Source organism: Onychomys torridus, chromosome 14, assembly GCF_903995425.1.
Source record: "Onychomys torridus chromosome 14, mOncTor1.1, whole genome shotgun sequence".
Classification (NCBI taxonomy): domain Eukaryota; kingdom Metazoa; phylum Chordata; class Mammalia; order Rodentia; family Cricetidae; genus Onychomys; species Onychomys torridus.
Window position 1 is genome coordinate 48,326,175 of NC_050456.1, and position 18,325 is coordinate 48,344,499.

Sequence of the window (18,325 nt, forward strand, 5' to 3'; positions counted from 1 at the left end):
GATTTACTGAGAATGTAACTCTGGTATCTTTCTGCCCCTTCAGATACTGGGATGGGACCAGAAAAGCAAAGCTCAGACCAAGGCAGTTGTTAAGTGCAATCTGAAAAATTTATAGCATGAGGATAGAAATACATCTGGGGACAAGGGACATTTCGTGTAAACATCCTGGCTTATTTTAAATGAACATGAAAATTTTAAAAATGTGCTTCAGGTTTCTTTAAATAGTTCAGTTTTTGCTTTCTTTTTCTAGTGTTAACTTAAGGATGGTGTGTGTGTGTGTGTGTGTGTGTGTGTGTGTGTGTGTGTTCATTCCATAAGTGAATTCATTGTTAATTAAAAGTTCTTCTCGGGCCTGGGAAGATGGTTCAGCAGATAAGAACACTTGCTATGCAAGCATCAGGACCTGAGTTCAGATCTCCCCAGCACCCACATAAAAGCCTGGACATGCCTGGCAGTGGTGGCGCATGCCTTTAATCCCAGCACTTGGGAGGCAGAGACAGGCGGATCTCTGGGAGTTTGAGGCCAGCCTGGCCTACAGAGCAAGTTCCAGGACAGCCAGGGCTACACAGAGAAACCCTGTTTCAAAAATCTACCAAAAAAAAAAAAAAGACTTTCCCATATAGAAAGTAACAGGAAGAAAACAGTACTCCTGAAGGAAAGGTGGTTTTGGGGCAGGGGTAGTTGGGGAGCCTCCTGGGGATGTTACCAGCTGAACCAGTGGAAGGAGATTGCTTCTTTCTACTCAGATGCTGGGATTATTCTTCTGCTATTTTTTCCTAGCTGTATTTAAGGACATGGATGCCTGTCATTGTAAGCACAGCAGAGAAGCCCTACCCAGTCAAGAGTGGTTTTGTTGCCAAATGGGAATGGTTTTCAGACTGACCTTTTCTAAGAGTGAGTCTCCTCCAGCTGAGTCCAGGCAGTTCCTACATGGTGTCCCTATAAAATGACCACCTGAGTTCACTCAAAACAGTCCCAACTTATCTCTGCTGTCCCATTATGACTAAAATGACCCCATCTCAATTTCAAAAGTATCCTGATAATACTTGGATACTTGGATAATAACTTACATGACCGTTCCAAGACTCTGGGAAATTATAAGCGTCTCTTCCCCATACAAAAGTCAGTGGAGCTGTTTGAGTGATTTGTGCCGATGCATACCAGGTTCTATCCTAGCGATTAGCTCACTCACCCCCCCACTCTACCCTCCCCACTCCCCACCCCCGCTTCTGCTCCACCTGCTGCTATGGGGGATTAATCCACCTCTAAATCTTGCATTCCAAAGGTGCTGATTACCCCACCTTTTATGGCTTCTGCGTCACATTTCTTAGTTTCCCCAGTAATGAGTATTATTGAGACTTGAGTCAGCCTGAGTGTGTGATAGGAGCAAACACTGGGCTCCAGTCATCCCTCTCTCCTCCAGCTAAGAGACCCTGGAGATGAAAATTTCCCCTTTCCCTAAGCCGAGCAGCCTGGTCCTCTAGCAGGGCGCTGGGCTGTGAGCAGATGGTATTGGGGGAGGCAGTTGTTACATGGTTTTATGCCCCAGAGTCTTTATTTGTAAATCCAAAAGACTAATAGCTTCCAAGTATTTTGAGAATCTCAAAACTCAGAAGATTATAAATAACACGATATATTTTTTTTTCTCAGTCTAAAATGGCAGCACAGATTCTACGGTTACTTGATGGACAGCATGTGGTTCCTGGGCCAGTCAGTGCAGCTGATGGGTTTTTTCCAGTACTCTGTTTATAGAGCTAGGTCAAAAATGTCACTTCCGTTGGAACTTGACCTACAGACAATTGTCAGTTTTAGAGACCTAAGGAAGTAGAGTGCACACTAAATACAGCTGGTCCACAGGTTCAGTTAGTGAACTACAAGCCCCCAAGGAAATTAATTTTGTTGGAGGATAAATGTCTAAGCCTTCCCAATCTCTCTTTCTTTGATACTTTTGCCCTGTGGCCTCATGGAACTTGTAGGTCACCTTGAGTCTTTGTCCCAGTCAGTGTCCCATTCATCTTCTCCAACTGTGGCTGGTGAAGTTGTCTTTCTGCATCAGACGGTGGGAACTGCTGACCCTCCAGCAGAGGCAGTGTAGACTACTTGGAAAATGGAGGGGGAAGCAGTCTGAGAAGTCCCCTGTTTCCTCTTTGCACTGGGGTAACCAAGATTCTCTAGTTGTTTCCCTAGGTCAAATGGAAGACCTGGTGGGAAAATGCACCACTCAGCAGCAGCCCTGGCCTGGTCAGAAACAGGAGAAATGCAGCCAAATGGCTGGTGGTCCCTTTCTGGTCCCACCCGACCACTCAGACTCCGGCTTCATTGAATTGAAGTTATGTTTGTCAGAAGTCAGTCCTCATGGGTTGTAATAGGTAGAACAGTCTAAGAAAAAAAAATTGCTGTTCTGGGGAGAAATCTGTTATTAGAAAAGGGACCATGCATTTACACTGTCTTCAGGTGTGTGTAAATGGTCACTGAGTGGGACCTGGCAATGATTCAAGGACAGCATGCAAGGCCTATGTGCACAAACTTCCTAGGAAAGATGAGGCCCTGAATAAGACACCAATTTTTTTGTTGTCAGAATACCTTAACTCGGGCTTTTTGGGGTTTTGTTGTTGTCGTTTCAAATAAACCCAGGAACTTTTGAAGTCCTTTTGAACAACCCCTTCTGACCATGGGTAAAGGTACTGAGGTTTGGAAAAGTGATCTGGGGGGTTAGTCCTGAAGCTCACTCCTGCATTCTTTGTTATAGATGTTCCTTCTCCCTTGTGGACTCATTGAAAACCTGCAGCTGAACCAGAAATAGAACCACAGGGCCAGACCCATCAAGCATGACAGAGAGAGTTCCCCTGGTAACCCACTACCTTCCCTACACTGACTCCAGTCCTGCAGCATTCCTAAGTGGTGTTTTGAATTTCCTACTTCTTGTCTCAGTAAATTGCTTTTTATCCAACAGGACAAGAAGGACCAAGTAGGCAAAATATTCAGTCTTTTAAGACCATGAACTTCCCCTCCCTTTGGTTCCTATTCTGAGAGTCACTGCTTTGTTAGTTTGTTTTGGGGGATTGTTGTTGTTGTTTGTTTTTAGACATGCAAAAGTCTATTCTTTTCAAGTTGAGCCCTCTGCCACAGGGCAAACATGTTTCTGTCATTCACTAGCAGTTTTGTCTGACCTCTCAGAGATGTTTAGCAAAAAGTCATAAACTCAAATGTTTTCAGAAAAGAAACTTTTTCATCACTACCCCCGCCCCTTATACACACAACATGCCCCGTCTGAACGCTGACACAGTGTGGTACCAGCTGCCCATCACCTTCTAGAAACCAGGCTCCATAGCAACTTGGCTGTCCTCCTCCAGCCTGAAGTCATGAGGGCTACACCCTGTGTGTACAATGCAGGAAGACCGTGTGAGAAATGTATCTTCATATCCAGCTCCCACCAGAGGTTGGGAACTGGATCCAAAAGATAGCAGCAGTTCTGGGAGAAGTTTCAGAGTCTACATCCTATGCCTTACCACCTCATTCCTAAGCTCTGCTATCTTGAATAATGATTAGAAGGAAAACCAGAGAGAGCGGCGGTTAAACTTCTTTTCTTCCTCAACTTTCATCTTCTGTGTTTGATCATCAATGCCATTTATCCATATCAAGTATCTCCATCTAGGGTCACCAAGAACCTTTGGTGGCCTGGAGGCAAGAACTATTATTTGAATTTTACAGATGGATAAGCAATCACAGAAGGAGAACCGTTTGCTTTGACTCACCTAAGCGAGTCTCTGAGAGAGTGGGGAATGAGTATTCCCACAGGCTTGTTAGAGAGCCTTGCTTCTGTGGGAATGAACTAGGCTGTTCAAGGGATCTTTCCCAAACACTTCTGCAGGCTCAGCCGGTGATGATGGAAAGTCCCAAATAATGAAGACATTTTTAAATCTCAGTTCATTTATTCGATTTTTTAAAATGTGTATTGGAATCCACCAAATTTCAGACAATGAAATCATACAGCCTCGGCAGGTCTAAATATCACAGTTGTTCAAAAATGGGAGGAAGGGGGCGTCCCCAGTTTTTAGAACTTCTGCCTCAAATGACCACAGAGAAGACTCCCTTATCAGTTTCCTGACCAATTAGGTCACTGGGCAGGAAATCACCTTTTACAAAGAGCCAGTAAGCAGACTCTTCCTATGTTAAATTTCCCATAAACAGCATTAATGGTCACTTATGACAGCCCCCTCATGGGAAGGCAAGGAGCTCAAAAGACAGGAAGAAAATAAGGCCATGAATGTATAGTAACTGACTAGCTTCCCCATCGACCTGTCTCGTGACTCGACCAGCACAATCAGCTAGGGTTCTTCTCTTGTGATGTGGTTAGTTTTAACCCTCTAACCAGGGAGGGGCAGTTCTAGGCCACCTGACTTGTGTGACTCCAGCTGCTAGTCCAGTTGAACAAGGCTAAATAACTTGCCAAGCCGGGGCATGTGCTGTCTGTGGAACCCTCTGGCCATGGGATATCACTGAACATCAGAACAAAGGAAGCAGAATGTGGACCTGAGTGACACGCCAAGCTCAGACAAGATGGCTTGTCAGTGCCCTTCCTGAGATGGGCCTTTGGGCAATCCAGGACCTTTCTCGGGTCCCTTCGGACAGGTCAATAACTAGATAGTTGATTTTTGAGACATGATGAGTGCAGAGAAGGCTAATCAAAGTAGGGGTTAACAGCCTAGCTTTGAACCCCAGCGTTACCATGAACCAGTCGTGTAACTTTGAAGAAGTGACTCGGTCTCTCCTAGCTTAAGTCTGTCAATAGAGTTGCTAGCACTGCCTATCTCATAGGCTATTGTGAGGATAAGAACGGTGTACTAAATTCAAACCATGTAAGCCCTCTCTATTTGAGAGGCTCTGTAGTGCCAAGCAGAGAGTGCCTCTAAAGGCCTTGTCTTCATCATTATTAATTTCCAAGGCCGTGCTAAGGTTACTCTTACTCTGGCCTGATACTTGTAAGTGCTTCTGAAACATGCATCCTGAAGGTTACTTTTTCAGAGTTTTCTCTGGAAGTTATTCTCTATTGTTTGCCCTTGTGACCCTTGATGAGGTTTACCTATCCAGAGAACAGCCAAGTATCTGCTACCAATCTGTCCCATTCTGGTTGGCCTGGTGGTATAGAGTTTTTCTTGGTTTGTTCTATTTTTGTTTTTTAATCATTTGCTTATTTATTTCCTTTTATGGAATTTTTTTAAATAGTTGCTCCTGCCCTGTATGTGGCTCTGATCTCTAAAAACATTCCATGCCTTCATTTAGTACTGGGGTACTCCTCCAGTTTTCTTGCCACCCAAAAAAAAAAAGTTTTAAGTTCTTAACCAATTAGTAACTCCTAATTATTCACATGTAGCCTTTTCTTGGCAAACTGTAAACCTTGGCCTCACTTAATCCTCTCACTTAGCAGACATATAAACAGCTAGCTTCTACAGTTTGCTTGAAAAAATGCAAACCTATTAATTTTAGCTTAAGGTAGAATTAAGAATGTAAATATGCTGTTAAAACAAGTCTATAACATGGCTCAGCATTCAGTGGAAATAACTTATTAGTCATTTAATCGGTGTAAGCATCCTTGTGTTAAGTGATTCAGGCCTGCTGGCATAAACCAGACATGCCTCTGGCTCTTTCATAATGCATATTAATCAAAATCACACAAATAACATACCACAATATAAGTGGAGGTAAATGAGAGAATTTGAAAAAGTATTATGGAACTTTAGAGGAGGAAGACACTAATTATTTCTGTGATGGTAAGATAAGTTGGCATTTGAGAGGCAGCTTTGGACACAGGGTAGACATGTGGCCATACCACATGGGCAGATAGCAAAACCTGATGGACTTGAGAACCCATCTGGTTCTCAAGTCTTTAAAAACCTAAAATGCAAATACTAAGCCAATTTTTATGTGTGGTGCTGTGGAATTGAACCCAGGACTTTGTCCTTGCTAATCAAGTGCTCTACCACTGAGCAATATCCTCAGCCCAAGCAAGCATTTTTAAATCAGGAAAATTAACCCCAAATACTTATTTTTGGCTTCTCCGTTTAAAAATCAGAAGAGTAGCTGGAAAGATGACATCTCAGCGTTTAAGAATATTTGCTGCTCTTACAGAGGACCTGGATTTAGTTCCCAGCACCTACATGGTGACTCACAACTGTCCATAACTCCAGTTACAGGGGACCCGATGCCCTTTTCTGGCTTCAGAGGGCACCGTGCACACACATGGTGCACATACATACATGCAGACAAAACGCTCACACACATAAAAATAATGGCTAAATTATGGAGCCAACCTAGGTCCATTAACAGAAGAATGGGCAAAGAAAACATGGTGTATAGAGACATATGGAATCTTTTTCAGCCATGAAGAAAAATAGCTATATCAGTAAAATGGATGCAATTGAAGATATTTATATTAAGTAAATTGAGTCCCCCAAAGGCAAATAATGCATAATTTCTCTTACTCATGGTTCCTAGATGTTATATAGATCCATAAAATCATGTATGCCCGTAAGACATACATACAGAAAGGAAAGAGTCAAACAAAGGTCACCCAATGAAGGAGAAGGAACAAAGGCAAAAGGTAGAGACATACAAGAGAATGTGCTGACAGTACATTGCGTGCTTGTAGGAAAACGTCCTTATGTAACTCAGTACCATGAACAAAGAGCATACACCACTAGAGGGGAAATGGACAGTACAACAGAGATTAGGAGGTCGTGTATCTCAAGAAAATTGGAATTGAGTTCATCTCTGATGTGATAAAGACCTGTCCTCTTACTAATGAACATTAATTTCATAGCCACTCAGTGGCTCTTCAGCATTTGGTATTTGATAGAGAAAAAAAAACCAACTATGCCCAATTCCCTGGGGTTCACCCAAAGTAAGAAGAGGGAGATAAAAGGCAGAGAGGGTAAAGAAGCGCTCCCCATGGTAAAGGTCAACAGAGAAGGCCAGGAGACTCTCTGTCAACTGCTGACAAGAGGTCAAGGATGATGAGGACAGAGAAGTCAAAAGGTCACAGCAAAGCCATTCAGTGAGGGAACTCAGAGAGATGAAGTCGGTGGGGCGGGGCAGGAGCAGAAGATAAAGCTCCCAGAAGACATTGTTCGGGCATTAACATCTTATCCTTAGGCATGGAGGACTACTAAGGATTAAATCGGGAGAGGAGGCGAGGTGATCTGATTCCCACAGGTCACATTATTTATTTTCACCTTCACGTGTTGAATTGTGTACACAATGAACCAGGGTCACTCTAAATTTTACTCTTTTCTAGTCTGTGCTAAATTCTTTAAGTCTCCTTATTGAGGCCTGTTATTGATTTCCATTTAATTCTTTCATTATCTAACTTTGTGGTTCCAGAACTGCTGTACTGTGAGGTGGGTAGACCTTTGCCATAGTTCTCTTCTGTTCATTACAGGATGTTCAGCAACGACACTGGCCTCTATCTTCTAGATGCCAGTAGCCCCCACCCTTACCCCTAGCCATTAGCCAACAAAAGCATTTCCAGCTAAGACCCACTGAACATCATTTCTCGGTGGTGGTATTTGGACCCAAGAACTTAAGGCTTTGTGGAGCTGGTACTACATTAAAGTTTGTCCGTCCTGGGAAAGAGGACCAGTTACTACTTGATCATGAGGGGTGCAGATGAGATAATGTGAGGAGAAGCTCCATGCCTCATTTTGTTTCAGCTAATTTATTCAACATCTATTTTCTCAGTCTCCTCATTGGTATCTCAAAGTGTTCAACAGGGCCCCCTCAGGCCAGTATCCCCGACATGGCCTGCAGTCAGAGAGGGCACAAGATTTGGGAGGAAAACCTCAGGATATGCCAGATGTGATTAGAGGGATCTGGATTCCCCGAAGCAGGACTTGGCAGCTTGCCTCTCAAGAGAAAGAAGGGGGTTGGGAAGCAGGAATGGCTTCTCCTGGTCATGTCAAAAGGGATCAGTGAAGCTTTCGAGATATACAATAGCTGCCCACATGCAATTTGGAGTAAGCTTAGAATTCAGATGGAGTCCAGGTCAGCTCCTCCTTACAGGAAAGTTTTAGGAGGTAAAGGAATGTTGCTCTTGAAATAGAACAAGCTAAAACAGAGTGGGTGCAAAAGGCTGAGCTCTTCCAGACTCCCCTTCTGGGTGTGGGTGTACATGGGGGAGGGAGGTGAAGGAATGCTGTATGTATACACCACAGGATTGATAAGGAAAATTGAGTTAAGATGCTTCCCAATCTAAATGAAGATCTACTCATTCAACTAAACGAAGACCGCTCATGAACAGTAGAGTAGCGCTGTGCCCTTCTGCCCGGGATGGGTAGAGGGGTGGTTCTTTATCATCAGTAGCTGGGTTGCCTCCTCATGCCTTTGTTTGCCCATTGGTGGTCACTTTCACGAAGGCTGAAGGACCTCATGCTGGTTCTTATTTGGTCTCCAGTTTCTTTACGCCATCCTCCTCTAATTCATCTACTTTTGTGGTGATGGCTGAGCCTTGAGTACTCGCTGAGTCTGAATAATGACGGAGCTTAGCTCAAATGCCATGTAAGGAAGGGCCTCTGAAAACTACTTTTTGCCCTGTCTCCTTTCAGGCACTTCTGGATCCAGCTGTGTGGTAGCCGCACTAGGAAACACATGGAGTCACTGTGTGAACACCCGGCTGATTCTCCAGTACCTTGATTCAGAGAGAAGGCAGGTGAGTGAGTGCTCCCACTGAGTTCTCCAAGTGTGAAGGTCAGAGAAAAAGATGAACTAGAAGTGAGAGTATCTGAAAGTGTTTGCCACCATCTCTGTTCTGGGCCAGTACTGACTGACAAGGGGATCATAAAGAAACTTTGCTTGTCCTAACAGCAGCTAAAATAAGATAGGGGAGGGTGGGGGAAGAGAGGAGGGGAGCTAGCCACACACAGGGAAACAGTGTAAGAGTGGATCCTTCAGAGTTAGCATCTCCTTAACATGTGTGAATGACCAGGGACCACACTTGGGGAAATTTTAACTCCTCCATCTCTAAATGATTATTTCATTAAATATTGTTATAGACTAGCTAGTTTGTGAGCAGATTAAGTAACGGCCATGCTTTTTCTTAGCATGTATGTGTTTTAAGTGCATAAGCCCAGATTCTGAATACTTTTTGTGTTACCATATATGCTAGTGGTTTAAAGTACTAAATGATGTCACAGTCCTCTGAAAGTTCAATGACTTCCTCGGGGGAGAATCCCTCCCTTCATATTGTCCACTGTCTTCATAATCCTCTCTCCCAACTCCAGAGAAAAGAACTCTATCTGATCTCCTCAAAAACCAGGAAGTTTCTATCTCTTGATGCCCTACCTCAACTTTATCCCACCTTTTGACCAGACTTAATTGGTATCTCTCACAAAAGAGGGCAAAGGAAAAAGACTTGGTGGATACCCTGATGTTTTGAATGGGGGCAGGATTCAAAGCCAGATTTGATGCTAAATACATGATGAATCCAGGTTAATAAAGAAGGGGGGGGTGATACTGGGGGCCCTTTCCAGAGGAGATGGGGCAGGATAGTGTTGCTTTTACCAGCAGGCAATAAATTGACTCTTTTTTAGCAAGGATACAGGAATCATCTGATATAGATATGAGCATTTGCCTTTTGCAGACAACTTTATGGATGTCCTTGGTTACAGACCAAAGGATTCTTCTTGGTTTTCTTGGGCCTGTGTAAATAACATTCCAGCCTGGTCACTGGGTCAGCCCTGTTCTGAGAAGATAAAACAGATGATTTCCATGCAAGGAAGCATTCTTGTATTTTCAGGCCCCGGCACATCTGTTACCTCAGAGACACCTTTTCACTGGTGATTCCAGTGCCCTGGGTGCTACATCCAATATTTTTCTTGATGGAATACATCCAGAAGATTTCTGGAGAACCTAATGATCTTTGATGTATCTCGTAAGTGGTAAATGTTGATAAATAAATATTGTTAGTAGTTATCAGATAGAGCACCGATAAGAGCAGCTCTTTGTGAATTAGTGTATGAGGGGGAGGGGGTCTCTGCGACCACCAGGGCCAGCAGAGTAATGATCCACCTGAGGCAAGAAGAATATCCAGTTCAACATGATTTAGTTAGCTGACGTTAGTTCAAACTTCTAGGGTCTGACACTGGGCAGTTTATTTTAGACATACTAAGTACAGTGCAACTTTAGAAAAAAGTTTCTTGGTCACAGTTATCTCAATCCCCTGTGCACAATAAAGCTTAAGTCATGACTGCATTGAAACTCTTTTGCAAAATACATGTAACCTCTTCCATAAAAATGGGTTCTATAGCTTAAGGGCCTAGGACCTGGTGTGGTCATACAGATAGCATAGAGGTCACCAGGCTATAAAGTACATGTGGTATCTTTCCTAAGGATGGGTTCTATTGACTGAGAAACAAAGTGAAAGATAAAGGCCTAGGAGGAAGGGTCTGGAGTAAACATTCTGGGTGGTTTGGGGGAGGCTTAGCCCTACAGATAGCACAGGTCACCAGGTTATTAACCACATCCACTCGCAGCCTTCTGGGTAGAGAACACGTATACATACATCCCTTCCACTGAAGAGACAAGCCTGTGTGTTTAACATTCCTGGTTTCCCTGGTGCTTGTCTGTGAGTACAAGGGCCTTTGTGTTCCCAACATCAGTGTTGATTCTTTCGCTTCATGGACCCTAGACCATACTTGTTGAAAACCCACGGTGTCTCTGCCTGTCATTTGAGATGCCTTTCTTCTTAGAGCATATTGATTCTGTGGAACATATAGTACTGTGGAACCCAGGCTTCCATATTCTAGTTCTTCTAATTCTAGATAGAATTTGTAAATAAATAAAGTAAATTTTAAATAAAGTTAAAACTATAATTTTGGTTTCCTTATGATAACATGTTCATCCTTCTCCATTTTGTCAGAGCCAACAGGAAATACTTGATAGAACAAATGCTGGTTTTTTGTATCTTTGATTTGGGTAGCTCTTGGCTGATAGGGTCAAATACAGGCCACTGATCACAAGAAACACCAGGAACAAAGTATGGATAGATCGGTGACAGTCTATGAACTCATATCCTATTAGATGGGTCACTGGTGTGATCTCCAAAGGAAAACGTGTTGCCCTGGTTACTCAGCAGCAGGCTTGAATGCCTTCAAGTCTGGTTTTCAAACAAAAATGAACTATTAATGAAAATATGACTCGACCACCAAGAGAACATGTGTTTAATTTCTCTGTAGAAATAAAGTGTTCAATTTGTGACCTAGTACCTAGGATAATGTTCTGTATGGGAAACAATGTCTCAATCTGATGACCTTATCTTGCCTTAGCAGATAGTGGGCTTAGTGATTGTCTCAGTCTTTCCTGTGGTCTTAGTTCATGACAAAGTGTTGAAGCCATAAGGCCTTTTGGTGATATGGGCAACAAAACAATCCTTTAAAAACAGTCCAGAAATACCTTCTTATGGGACCTCTGAGCAGGAGGGTGTGCAGGGCCGTTCTAGGATACCCAAACCTCTGAGATACCAACTTGAAGATAACAGAGTTTTTTATTTCTTGCTTTTGGTTTTGTTTTCAGTCTGCAAACAGAGACCACTCTACCAAGGAATCAAGCTAATAGAATGAGGATTATGTTTTATCCTGCACCAGGGCTCTTGAATATAAGGCTTAGTCTGGGATCACAGTGGGTCAGGTCAAGCTGAACAGCCCAAGAGTTAAATTGTATTGTCCCAGGGAAGGAGTCCCCCTTGGCTGAATATTTTCTTTACACCCTGGAAACGTTATAAAATTATATAACTAAGAAAGAAATCTCCTTATCAGGGTACAAGCCAAGTTCAATCTCTTGTGCATTCTGTTCAGTGTTTTATAAGAACCTTCTTAAGATGCTGGGACACGTTTTCCTTTGGACTAATTCGGGGCTCTTTTTCACTGGGCTTTTAATTACTCCTTCCCTGCACTGCTCCAATCCACCTCTACCCATTTTACAGTATTTTTCTTCTAACCAAAAACATGTCTTTAGAGGAGAATTAAAGCGGCCTCTGCTAGGTCTACTGTTGTCTTTGGCATTTTAAATCATCTGAAAATGCATGTGAGCTCACTGTGTGCATGGCATAGAGATGCCAGGAAGAAGAAGAAGAAGGCACAGTTCTGATCTTGAGTGTCTTCCAGGCAGGGATGGAAGATTTTATACGGGTATGTGTATGTACTCATGAATAATCAAGAGGGAGTCCAGAGTTAGGGATGCTGAAGCGCCATCACAAGGCAGTGTCAATCAAGAGGGAGTCCAGAGTTAGGGATGCTGAAGCGCCATCACAAGGCAGTGTCAATCAAGAGGGAGTCGAGAGTTAGGATGCTGAAGTGCCATCACAAGGCAGTGTCTGACTTACTCCTGTGCGAATGGCTGAAACTGCAACCACTGTGAATCCAAAGAAAGGTGAAATCATCAAGGGCATCTTGAGAAGACACCAGGAGAGAGTGGGACCTGAGTGGTTCCAACCAGTAGTTCTCAAGCCTGACTGCACTGCAGCTTCAGCATGACAGCTTTTGTAAGATTCCAAAGCCAGAGCTCCAGGTTGATGAGCTAAAGCAAAATCTCTGCCTGGGAAGGGACAGCAGGAGAGCACACATAGGCCTAAGAATTGGTTTCATGTGTAAAGCTCACCCAGGTGGTTCTGATGTACCGCCAAGGTTGAGAGCCATGTTTTAAATACCAGATAACCTAGGATAGGCAGGAAGGGGAGATGTGAGGATGGAGCCCAGCACAGAAGAAAAACAGGAAGCCACTCATACCTCCTGGCACAGCCTGGATTCTGCTTTGTAACTGAGCAGAGGGTTCCTCCCAGCATTTGTATGACAAATCTTTACTGAATCACCCCCATGTCTGCTCATTCCTGTGGAAGATGCTAGAATCAAAGAATTAAGAAAGGTAGCCAATACCCCCTCATTGCTTGGTTTACTTGGAAAGACAACCATGGGGATGGTATGTTCTACATGCATATCAATAATTAGGAAATGTAGAGGAGATAGAAGACCCTACACTAATGAAAGTTCTAGGATGATTAAAGAGGCAGCAGTGGATACAGTGAATTGGTCAAGACCAACATTTGGGAAGTTCTTGAAGTACCAGGTTCCTTGTGATGACTCAGAACGTCCTAGTGTGGGTGGCTATGCTTGAAAATGATGCAAAACCTGATGAAACATTCAGAGTATTTTTCATCAAATCTTCATAAAGTCTGTTCCTATGAACCACATATGGCATTATATAAATTTTGAAGTGCCCTAGAAGGAGTAATGAAATAAATTAATCCCAGCTAAACCTCACACTCTCTTGATGAAATAAATATTATGACTCTCTTATTTCAACAGATTAGAAGAGGTGACCTTTTCATATAGGCAGTTTATTTGAATAGACTTTATAATAATATTTTCATCTTCTACTCAGGAGGCGCCCTAAAGTTATTGAGCACTCGAGGGATGAGCCAATATGTTGTTGACAGGACCGATACTATTACTCAAGGCCCTAATCCTGATTTGGGTCTGTGGCTTTCCTCAATGCCATAGATTATTTGGGATCTTGGACTGGAGTATCCAGTGTTTCCTTTCAGTTGATGGAATTCTCTCAGAATCCATTTTGTACTTTTCAAAGACTCAGACATCGTCACTGTGCAGACACGAGCCTTCATCGACTTCGCTTCCCTCTGGATCACAGTTGTACCAAGCATTTGAGTCTCTTGTTGTACTCACAAGCCCTAATTAGGAGCCCATTAAAGATTCAGCTTCAGAGCTAAGGACACTGTCCGGCCCACAGGTTCTGAAAGAAGGTGAAAAAGGAAGAGACAAACAAATCCTTCTTAGGATGCTGAGACAACAGGATGCAAGGTCCAGGCCAGCTTGGGCTGACTGTGAGCCATTGTCATAAAACAAATGAAGATCAAGGAAACATTCTTTGATGAATATATGAACCCGGTCTGGAGTCACTCTTCCCCATATTGAAGGTTGCAGCTGAGTAGTTCCTTAAAGCATTAGTAGTCAGCTACAAAGTCTCACATCAGACCCTGACAAGTGCAAGCAAACAACATCTGTATAGCTGTGTTATAGGGCTACTGAACGTGATGGCAAGCAAACATCTGTATGGCTGTGTTGTTATAGAACCACTGAACATGATGGCAAGCAAACATGTGTATGGCTGTTTTATAGGGCTACTGAACGTGATGGCACTTCAGAAGCAACCTGATGGGAACTATAGAAGAATGGGAGCTAGTGAGTCTGTTCCTAGAATCCTCGCAGGAATTCCTTTTTATAACCAAGCCAGAGCCCTGAACATGACAACGGTCATCCATGTCACATGAGGGAGGGATCCTTCAGGGCCAGGTGGCTTGAGCACTTGAAGGTAAACTGAAGTCCTTAAAGTAGATTTGGGGCCTAATATGAGACTTTAAGCCCATATTCACCCAATGATTAACATGATGTTTTAGATGCTATAAGCCACAGTTGTGTACCTCTTTGCGTCCAGAGTTCTCGGAAGGTTTCTGCTCCAGAGAGATCAGACTTCATTGCCCTAACTCAAATGCAAATCCTTCCCGTAGACAGCTTCCAGGTGATCATACTATTTTGCTTTTCACTCCAGCACATCTGCTCACCTGCTGTTTTTAGGCAGGGAGGGAGGGAGGGAGGGAGGGAGAGGGAGAGAGAGGAGAGAGAGAGACAGAGACAGAGAGAGAGACAAAGAGACAGAGAGAGCACTCACAGCTCACATGTGCAAAAGAGAATTTGGCCATGCTACTGGGTGGGAGGAAATTCTTTTAAGCATAAATAGCTGTAGAAATAGCCAAAGGAACATGGAATTCCAGCCAAGTACATTGCCTTGAGTATAAATGCTCCCTCCCTTTTTAGACTCTTCAAGTGTGAAATCTGAACCCCTGCCCAAACTCTCCAATCAGAAATGCTCTAACAGGTTTTGAACAGACTAGGAGAATGGTGACTTTTAAAGGATTCTTTTTTTTTTTTTTTTTTTTTTTTTTGTCTTTTCAGGCCACCCAGGTAGGTAGGTAAAGAAAACTCTGAAGGAATTCTACTTGAAAGGATGTTGTGACCACAAATAGTTAGGTTGAGTTGTGCTGCAGAGTATAGGCACAGGCTTAATGGAGAAGAGGACAGCAGTTATCAAACTACAGCTCCTATAGCCATGTCCTTCTTACCACCTAAAGGACACGCACATATGCACATGCACACACACAAACTTCCTATGCCTCCTTTGAAAAAAGTCAGTGTCTAGAGACTGGAGAGATGGCTCAGCTGTTAAAAGCACTGGCTGCTCTTCCAAAGGACCCAAGTTTGGTTCCCAGCTCACCACCATCTATAACTCCAGTTCCAGGGTTCCCACACCCTCTCCTGGCCTCACAGGCACTGCGTGAATGTGGTGCACAGACATGCATTCAGGCAAAACACCCATTCACACAAACAATAATATACAATAGTAAACATTTTAAAAAGGAAAAGAAAAATGTCAGTACAGTTGCCACTGCTATTTCTTAACGGACCCCAGTAAAAGGGGCTCTCTCGTTTAAAAACACAGGTGCAGTCGGTCCCTGGCGCTTTGGCTGAAGATCCCTTATTCTATTCTTCAGCTGAGTCAGGTTGTGGACCTGGGACCTTCACTCAGAGTGGATCTTTCCTAGGAGATTTTGAACACCTTAGAGATTGAGAGTTTATATAAAACTAAAGTATTTTTTTTTGTCAAGTAGACTTGTAAAACTGGTTGTTACCACCATTTCAAAAAAGTACAGAAGAGATATATGTGAATAAAAAATATATTTATAGATTTATTAATGTATTTAAACCATATGCCTTTATTTTTGTGGTGGGCTCACATGTCCTTCTTTCTCTCTTTGAGGATCCTGGTCCTCAAGCATCAGGGACCTATCCACAGAGCTCAGGAAGGTGAATCCCCTGTAATAAGCCTCTCTCTCTATCATTCTCCTCCAGCTCTGAGAAGTTTTATTTTTACATACTATTGTCTAGTTCCAAATCCCCTGGTGCAGTGACCCTCCCAGCTCTAACTTGCAAAGGAAACCAGGCCAAATAGCTGGGTAACATTTTTTTTTTTTTTTTTTTAGAGAAATCTGAGCATTTACAGGAAGTGAAAGAGACACAGGGCGTTGGAACCAAACTGAAGACCCTGTTTGTCTAGCTTTAAAAAAAAAAAAAAAAAAATGCTTCCAATTGGGAAGCAACATAGGAAACAACTATGGGAGCTCTTAAACAAGGCAGTGACCTGGGAGTCAAGGACGCTGAAATATATTTGGCTCCTTTGAGAATGAAGGTCGGACAGGATGCTGCATTTTAGCCTCGATTCTTTAGTTATGGCCGAAGGAACCATGGAGCAGCTGTTTGATTGGCAAAAGCAAAGGGAAAGATGGGCTCCGTATCTGCGTGAACTGTGAACTGAAGACATTTGAACCAGTGACAGTGTCTCATCTGAAATACCTCCTGGTTTATCCAGTCACTCTAATTATAGTCATCACTGGATAAGCTCAGGTGCCTGTGGTCCATGAGGTCCTGGGCCCTCTCCCCACTGACGGATTCAGTTAAGGCATAGCAGTGATGGGATCTGAAGTCTTTAGCAAGCTGCTGGCGACTCTCACAGTAGTGACTTTTCGGTCTACATTCTCTTCTAACCTCTTTTTGTCTCACAGTTGGGTAAGTATCTGGGACTAAGTGGTTGATTCATAGTTATGAAGCTGGCAAGAAAAAGAAATGGACATGGAATTTGAATTCACTTCTGATTTCTGACATAGCTGTTTTCATTTTCTCTGATGAGTCTTTAAGATAGACTCTGAGTTTAAAAAACAAATAAATAAAAAGAAGTTCCCAAACCCAGCCAAATTCTTAGGCTAATAGGTGATATATTATTGATATCTTCTATGACTTTCAGTAGTGCAAAAAAAAAAAAATCTACAGAATTCTGCAGAAAAATATTCTTATGAGCACCATCTCACTCTGTGTTGCAATGAATTATAAAGGTCAATCTTTGAATCTTGGGCTCAGTTTGGGGACCTGGTGTCCTTTCCTAGTTGAACTTCACACTGAGCATTAAATTCCCAATAGAGGATCTGTGCTTATAAACAATGTCCTGCAAGAGTCATCTGTGAGTCGGGTGGTGGTGGCACACGCCTTTAATCCCAGCACTCAGGAGGCAGAGGCAGGAGGATCTCTGTGAGTTTGAAACCACAGATCGAGATTCAGGACAGACACCAAAACTACAAGGAGAAACCCTGTCTCAAAAAACAAAACAAAACAACAAAAAAAAGAGTCATTTGTGCTCTTGGAAGGACACCCTTAAGCCCCAAGCTTCTGTTACCAGCCTTCATAGGTTAAAGGTGTGCAATCCTTTTTCTGGTATTTTCTTTGTGGTTATACCATTTTTGAGTCTTGCATATTACTTGTAAAAAGGCATTGCAGGACAGGAGGCAGCCTGTGTGTCCCCCATTTTCTGCCATCTCAGGGTCTCTCATACTTGGTCCCAGGGCTCCAGACAGAGCTATTTCTCGGAGGGAAGGAGTTAACCTGTGCACAATACCTGCAGGGTTGACTCTTCCATATGCCTGGTTTCCATCAGTCCCACAACAGTCCTTTAACACAGATCTTCTCTATCTTACAAGGGAAGTGGGTTAGTAAGATAAATAAGTTATATTCAATTCAACATGTTTTATTGCTCCAGAGCCCATGTTCTTTTTGCCATGAACCATGTTGTCTGAGATATAAGAGGTTTTGTTGGTATTACTATTGTTTAAAAAAATTTTTTTTTCGAGACAAGGTTTCTCTGTGTAGTTTTGTGCCTTTCCTGGATCTCACTCTGTAGACCAGGCTGGCCTCAAACTCACAGAGATCCGCCTGCCTCTGCCTCCTGAGTGCTGGGATTAAAGGCGTGCACCACTACTGCCTGGCTTGTTTAAAATTTTAAGTGTAGGAATTAAATGAAGGACTGGAAAATGAAGTCTATCTAAAGTTTCTTTGGGGTCACAGTTAATAGCCCTTATTCTCTCTCTCTCTCTCTCTCTCTCTCTCTCTCTCTCTCTCTCTCTCCCACCCCCACCCCTTCACTCTGATTTTTCCTGAAGGGCAGTTGGATCTAGAACGGCATTTAACTTACCTGCAAAGGGTACTGAGTTACCCGTGAGAACAGCACCTCCCACTCAGGAGTAGGGACGTGTAGGGATGAGAGTCTGTTTGCTATTTTCTTCCCTTTTTCTTAGCATTGTTTGGCTTCAAAACACTCCTGGCAATGGCTAGTGAGGAAGCTCCCTGCTCTGTCTGTCTAGGCGTGTGGTTCCACACAG

At 43.1% G+C, this 18,325-nt stretch overlaps 1 protein-coding gene across 1 annotated transcript in view; it reads left to right on the plus strand.

The window, feature by feature from the left end:
• Positions 1 to 18,325, plus strand: part of Rad51b (RAD51 paralog B) — a 754,045-nt gene that overhangs the window by 491,939 nt on the left and 243,781 nt on the right. Inside the window, exon 10 of the mRNA XM_036205342.1 lies at positions 8,601 to 8,704. Coding sequence (XP_036061235.1) covers positions 8,601 to 8,704 — 104 coding nt within the window. The remainder of the gene's footprint in view (positions 1 to 8,600; positions 8,705 to 18,325) is intronic.